The sequence below is a fragment of the Trachypithecus francoisi genome, unplaced genomic scaffold (assembly GCF_009764315.1).
Source record: "Trachypithecus francoisi isolate TF-2019V2 unplaced genomic scaffold, Tfra_2.0 Lachesis_group8, whole genome shotgun sequence".
In the NCBI taxonomy this organism is placed as follows: domain Eukaryota; kingdom Metazoa; phylum Chordata; class Mammalia; order Primates; family Cercopithecidae; genus Trachypithecus; species Trachypithecus francoisi.
Window position 1 is genome coordinate 112,295,183 of NW_022681473.1, and position 7,725 is coordinate 112,302,907.

The 7,725-nt window shown below is 38.6% G+C and overlaps 1 protein-coding gene across 1 annotated transcript; it reads left to right on the forward strand.

The window, feature by feature from the left end:
- Nucleotides 1-1,143: 1,143 nt before the first annotated feature.
- LOC117081381 (olfactory receptor 149-like) lies at nucleotides 1,144-2,076 on the forward strand. The gene has a single exon (XM_033207199.1). The coding sequence runs from the start codon at nucleotides 1,144-1,146 to the stop codon at nucleotides 2,074-2,076; it is 933 nt and encodes a 310-aa protein (XP_033063090.1).
- The last annotated feature ends 5,649 nt before the right edge of the window (nucleotides 2,077-7,725 follow it).

Here is a 7,725-nt window from a genome sequence, read left to right on the forward strand (position 1 = left end):
GGTTACATTTTCTTGATTTTTTGTGTGCTAAGTAATTTCAGATTTCATTCTAGACACTTTTTATGTTATGCTATTTAGACTCTAGACCCTGTTAAAATTCTCTGGAGAATATTGATTCTTGTTTGTTTCTTTGTTCGTTTTAACACATTGTCAATCCATAGCATCAGACAAGTAGTTCCTCTTGCTTTCCATGGGCAATGTTCCCAATGTCAGTTCAATTTTCAAAGCCTTTAATATGTCGCATTGTGTTTGTCCTTCGAATGTACTGCTCAGAAGTTAGTATGAGATTTTGTCACTCAGGGGTCAGTCAAAGCTTTTGTGATACTTCCTTGGGTCTGTTCCACACATGCACAGCTTATGAGTGAGCTCTGGCTTTGTTTCCTTCTCCAGCTCTCTTATCTAAAGAAATATACACCAATCTCCCCTGTCGATCCCTTTACACACACACACAAACACACACCCACACACACACACTCCTCCATGCTTGCATGCTCTGTTCAGAAAGTGGATTTTATCTCCAAGTTTTTGTTTCTCATGCTATTGCCTCATAGTTTTAAAATTGGGAAGACTGTTGTGACACAGCTGGAATTAAAACTAGAGAGACAATGCAGGAATTCCCTCACATGCTTTGACCACAGAGGCCTCTTTTATCAGGTTTCCTAGTGAAAAACATGGGTCATCTATTGGGGTTTCAGCATCTGAGCAGCCTCCTCTCAGTTCTGTAACTTTGGCCACCTTCCGTTCAAAACCACAAGATTAGAGGAGAAATGTAGTAGAAATTCATATTTGTAGGAGTTTCTCATCTAGGTTTGTCTCCTCTTGCCCATCTGCCTCTTCTGTTTGCTTTTCAGAGTTCTTAGGCAAATAAGTTTTGTGATTTTATATAGAGTTTTAATAGTATTCTGTGAGAAAGAGGCTGTGGTGACCTTAATCCAACTTGGCCAAAACCAAAAGTTAAAGACTACGGTCAAGAATTTTTATCATCCTTATATTTTTATGTAGATCTGCCCCTACATAAGAAGGTTGACTGTGGAATGTTAAAACATGAAGCCAGCACATCTATCGGACAGCTTCTTGATTTGATGTCAGTATTCATATTTTGCAGACCTGTGTTCTTTTTTGAGGTCCAACACTCCGACAAAGATGAGGAATCTCTCCGTGGTGACTGAATTCATCCTGCTGGGCATCCCGCACACAGAGGGTCTGGAGACTATGCTCTTGGTCCTGTTTTTGTCCTTCTACATCTTCACCCTTATGGGGAACCTGCTCATCTTGCTGGCTATTGTCTCCTCCACTCGGCTTCACACGCCCATGTACTTCTTCCTGTGCAAGCTGTCTATTTTTGACATATTTTTCCCTTCTGTGAGTTCCCCTAAGATGTTGTGCTATCTTTCGGGGAATAGCCAAGCCATCTCCTATGCAGGCTGTGCATCCCAGCTCTTCTTCTACCATTTCCTGGGCTGCACTGAGTGTTTTCTGTATACGGTAATGGCCTACGACCGCTTCGTTGCCATTTGTCATCCTCTACGCTACACCTTAATCATGAGCCACAGAGCGTGCATCATCCTAGCCATGGGGACCTCATTCTTTGCCTGCATTCAGGCCACCTTTCTGACCATTCTCACCTTCCAATTGCCTTACTGTGGCCCCAATGAGGTGGACTATTATTTCTGTGATATCCCAGTCATGCTGAAGCTGGCTTGTGCAGATACTTCAGCCCTGGAGACGGTGGGGTTCATCAGTGTGGGTCTGATGCCCCTCAGTTGTTTCCTTCTCATCTTCACCTCTTACAGCTGCATCATTTGCTCCATCCTGCAGATCCACTCTGCCGAGGGCCGACGCCGTGCCTTCTCCACCTGCAGCGCCCACCTCACTGCCATCCTCCTCTCCTTTATGCCAGTGGTTCTCATCTACCTGCAGCCCACCCCCAATCCTTGGCTTAATGCAACTGTTCAAATCCTGAATAACTTGGTCACCCCCATGCTGAATCCTTTGATCTATAGTCTGAGAAATAAGGAAGTTAAATATTCTCTGAGAAAGGTTCTGCAGCCAATAGCTTTCCTTCCTGGGAGGTGATAGAAAAGGATCCGTAGCTTAACACTAATAACACCACAATACTTAAAAAGGTATTACCTTTTGTGTAATAAGGAGCACAGATATTATCATGGCCCCCTTTTACAGGTGACAAAGTGAAGACTTGAAGACATAAAGTGAATGACTTAAGGTGAGGTAACTAATAAATTATCCTGTCCGGGAAAAATTATCTCTTGCCACTTGGCAAGACATTCTGGACCTTCTCTTCAATTGTCTCTTCAATTTTTCTGCCCTTACATCTTCTCCTTCTCTCCTATTTATCCTTCCTCTGGCACTTTTTCATCTCCGCTAGCATGCTTTTCTAATTAACCCATTAAGTGTCAGCACTGATTAAATAAACCTTCCTTTGATAGTGTAGAAGTTGCAGAAAAATGGAAGAGGTTCAGCTACATGGAGGTGGTATCCTGCAACTTCTTAAGCATAAAGAAGTTGTATAAAAATAAAAAAAACTTCTGGATGGAATGTAAGGCAGGTCTCTTATGGATGAATCCGAGGAACTAGTGCACTCTGTCGCCTATAAAGCCTGTCTGTTAGTCTTAGATCTATAAACAGGCCTTGGTCTGGTGCTGAAGCAGTAGATGAAAGAGAATGTGGAGAGGGTAGATAAAATAGTCTGTGAGGGGTGACTGCTTCTGTTGTTTTTTAGTATTAGAAAATTTGAGTTTGGCTGTGTAATCCCCAGCACAGACATGGGGCATTGCAAAGTCCAAGCTGCTGTTTTATGGTTTGGATACTCTGTTTACACAAAGCCTTTGACTTTAGTTTTCTCCCACCTATATGTCTTTGTTCTTCCTAGTGAGCTTAACATAAGAAATGTGCTATTTACAATTCAGACCACAATTTGATGGGAAGAAGAGCAGTGAGAAGATGGTATGGGAAAGAAGGGGACTGTGGGAAGAAAAGGGGGTGCCAAGGAGGGAAAGGCAGAGGCAAGTCTCCTTTCCTTTTGACTCTCTTCAGGATCTGAGGTCAGCCAAGGAATCTGCTGAGTTCAGCCAGGGAATCTGCCAGATTGAATCAGACATTTGTTTGGACCTCATAGGAGGGTAGTGAGCAGATCCACGCTTGTGAAGGAAGCACACTTTTTCCTGCTCACTTTTCTCAAGCTCCGTGCCTTTTATTCTCTCCACCTGCAGTGCTCTTTCAAGTCTTCAGCTGGACAAACTCATTCCCATCATTCAACGCCCAGTTCAAATGCCATTTACCATGCAAAAACTTTATCTCAAGCAGAGTCAGAGTCCCCATTTTACTATGTTTTGAATCAGACTTGACAATGTCATCACTCCATTGTGTCAGAATATGTTTTGGCAAAGCATTTTCGAAAAGCAAAAGTCAGATAGGTTCATGGAGGGTGAGGACAAAAAAGGACCTCTTGGGGATGGACAATACAGAAGTGACAGCTCATTTGTTGACCTGATGTAGGTCTGAATCCCAGATGATTTTTTGTTGTGGTTGGTGAAACAGAATTTTAGTCTTCTCATATCTGTCAGTTTTTGTTCACCTATTAAGCATCTCCAGAGTAATGAGAGCATATTCTTCTTCTAGCCTTTGAGAAAAAACTTCAGTGATAGTCACCGTCCTTGTCTTTTAAAGAGCTTTTATCAAATGAGGAAACATTATAGCAGTCATTTTCATATTTGTTCAAAAAAAATTTATGAAGCTGTCATTTAGGCAAAGCGCAAAACAGAGAGGAAGGCAGGGAAATAGAGCACCAAAGACCAAAATATAGTAAGTGAACTAATGTACGCATTCAATAGATACTGAGGATATCAAGGCCCTCCGTCTAATCCTTCCTTCTCCTACTTACTTAAAGTTTGGCCCAGAAGAAAATGAGTTGTTGGGGTGAGTAAATCTTCATTAAGAGAAATTTAAGTCATCATTGCTTACTAAGCAATCTTAATAAGCAGGGAGCTTAGTAAGTAGAAGAAGAAATTCATATATATATGTGTGTGTGTGTGTGTGTGTGTATGTATGTTCTGTCTCAAGTTGTGAGACTCGTTTTCTTCCCTCGCAACATGAAAATAGCAATGCCTTTCTTGCATTGCTATTGTAAAGATTGAATGACACAAAAGCAAAATACTCATCTGACTTAACGTAGGGACTCCAAAAACTTGGTAATTATAATATTTTTTGTATTTTTAAGAATTTTTTTTAGCTTACTCCCTCACTTCATTCTGGTCTTTAATGCTGGAATGTTACAATCACAGAGAATACTTATATACTTATACTATTAAAGTACTCTCCCCCCTTCATCATACTTTTCTTACATATCTTGCTAGATGTATATATTTTTAACTTTCATTTTAGGTTCAGTTTTCTCTGCTTTAGTTTTTGGAGTTTATATTTGTCTACTGAGAACTTCTACTCTTCCATTTACTTTAAATTTGTTTATTTATACCTTACAGAGCACAGTCGTAACAGACGCTTTAGTATTTTTGATAATTCTAATGTCTGGGTAATCTCAGGGTTGGTATTTGTTGATTGTCCCTTCTGTTGAGAATTGGTTACATTTTCTTGATTTTTTGTATGCTAAATAATTTCGGATTTCATTCTAGACACTTTTCATGTTATGCTATTTAGACTCTAGATCCTGTTAAAATTCTCTGGAGAATATTGATTTTTGTTTGCTTCTTTGTTTGTTTTAACACATTGTCAATCCATAGCATCAGACAAGTAGTTCCTCTCACCTTCCATGGGCAATGTTTCCAATGTCAGTTCAATTTTCAAAGCCTTTAATATGTCGCATTGTGTTTGTCCTTCCAATGTACCCCTGAGATGTTAGTATAAGATTTTGCCACTCAGAGGTCAGTCTAAGACCTAGGTGCTGTTTCAAATTGTGATTCAGTTTTCAAAGACTTTGTGACACTTTCCTGGGTCTGTTCCACACATGCTCAGCTTAGGAGTGAGCTCTGGCTTGGTTTTCTTCCCCAGTTCTCTTATCTGAAGAAATATACGCCAATCTCCCCTGCTGACCCCTTTACACACACACACACATACAAACACACACACACACACACACACACTCCTTCATTTATTATCATAAACTAGGGTTAATAATGGAAATGTAAGATTCATTTAACATTCAAAAGTCAATCAGTGTAATTCACCAATAAACAAGACAAAATAGAAAAACCTATGTGCATTCCCAATAAAAACTCTCAGGAAATTTGGCATAGAGGAGCACGTCCTCAACCTGTAAAAAAGCATCTACTAAGATTGACGGCTAACATTATGTTTAACGGTGAACCACTGAATGCTTCCTCTGTCCTTTTTTGAGCTTTCATCTCTCATTTCTAAATTCATCCTTTTTACAGTCTCTGTAATAATGAAGCTGAGCCTTGTAAAATAGTTCTTCTTTGCCCTTGGATAACGTGTTATGTGTTGTCAATACAGGGCCCTGGAGGGACACCTAAAGAGAAATGGATTTTGTCCTCCTGGTAAAGGCTTGTCTCTCTTGCCTATATCCTATAGAGCATATTTTCTTTTTCTCCACTGTAGGGCCTCTCATGGTTTCTTCCATGCTACTTGCGTGGGCTGGAAATTTCTCCAGCAGTTGGCTACCACCCATTTTTATTTATTTATTTTTTCACCACTAAACTGAGGCAGTGGTGGCATTGCCAAGAGACTTGAAAGAAACTTGCAACCCAACAGAGATCAATGTTCTTCCTACCTCAGGGCACATGCACGTACCCTGGGGGGTGGTCCCACAGGGCAATTAATGCAGCAAGCTAGGTACACAGTTTTTACCTGATGCAGCCAGCCTGCTGCCTCAGCCTGAGATGGACAGTTTTATCATTTAGATAACTAAATCTTGCTCATTGTGCAGCATTAGGTAGACAGTTTGGAGACCAGTCTCTTACATTGTTATAATCCAAATTAAATGTACAAATGCTTTGAAAATTATGCTTCATATAGAAAATATAAATTAGCAATGACTATAAAAATAATATACATTTATGTGTAAGAATATACATTTATTATAAACAAATATAAAACATGCAAGCATAGAATAAAGACAAACAGCACACTCCTCAGAAATAACCATAATAATATATTCCTGTACAATTTTCATCAATATATGTGAGGGTGTATTCATTTACTTATATAACTACTAGATGACATTTAATTTGGTATGCTCTTTCTGAAATGTGATATATAGGAAACGTTTATAAAATACTCTTATTATTGTCCCAGAAACTACTATTCTAAGAACAAATTTTAAGGAAAGAGTATGAATAATAATTTAGCTATTAGAATGACTTGACATTTTGTATCATCAAAAAGGAAAACTAAAAGAAACCTAATTGTTTAAAAAAAAGGAATGAACTATCACTCAATAAATATTAGCTATTCCTATTAACAGGACATCTTAGAGCTGAAAATAGTCATCAAGTTTATTTGATCAATTCACCATTTTTCCTTGAGGCCCAGAAAGAGGACACTATATGCCTCAATAGTCATTCCATGATAATGATATTAAATATGTATCTAATTAACAGTTTATCTTCTACTATGCTATTTTATCTACTATAATAACAAACATAAATTAAAATACCATTTAAATTGTAATTAAAATAAAATGAAGGGGAGGACGAGCATAGCTGATTTTTTTCACTTTGTTCCATTTTCTTACTTAATGGATTGTATTTATTTGGCTTCACACTCGGCCTTTCTACAGGGAAAGAATGAGTCATGCGGACTGCATTATGCAAGTTCCGGTGACAAACTCAGTTCTCCTTTAAATAAATACATTGACCTTCTGGTTGTGGATCTGTCTCCCATGTAACCTGACTGAATCAGAAGACTGACAATACCTTCAAATGTCCTGCATTTGTTGTAATTTAAAAACTAGCATTCTGCTCCTGTGCATCAGCTGCTTGAGCTTGGTTACTGTGAAATCCATTCCCAAAAGAATGATTTCCTCTGCAGACAAAATTAGATTTGCAAGCTTGCAGGGCTGAGGGCAGATTCTAGACTAAAATTAATATAGCAGGGTTGTGACTGTCATTCTGCAGGGCCTTTTGAACAGCGTGCCAGGCTTCTCCTGGGGTGCACTTATCTATATTAAATATTCCCTACACAATTATACTGATAGAACTGTGGAAGACAGAGGCTTAGGCATTTTGTACTGGAGCCAGGTTTCCAATGTAAGTCCTCTAGGTCCTGGTTCTATGCTCTTTTGATAATTCTTAAATTTTTCTACTAAAGTAACTCAAATGGCAGATAAGAGTTAATAGGCTAAAGGCATGAAATGAGGAGGAGAATACAGGTTAAAATTGTCGCAATTTTAAAGTGTCTTATTTATATTCAATCTTCTAGTACATCAACAATTTTAACATAAAAATTGCTGGGTTTACACCATCACATTTTTAAGCCAAATTAGGTCTTTAAGAAAATGAACTCTGTTTATGCTTTACATGAGTTTTCCCAAGTCTGTCTTCAGCTGTGCCTTGTCCACAATTTGAGAAACACTGTATTGTTTTCTTCCCAGCCATATTAAAAGACACTGTGAATGTTTGTGAGAGATTAATGTTTGTGGATGATGTTATCACTCCTAGATAGATTGTAAACCTGTATGCAGAAAGGTATGTGTATATGTATTAGGTCTGACGTTTCATTACAAGTAACTAT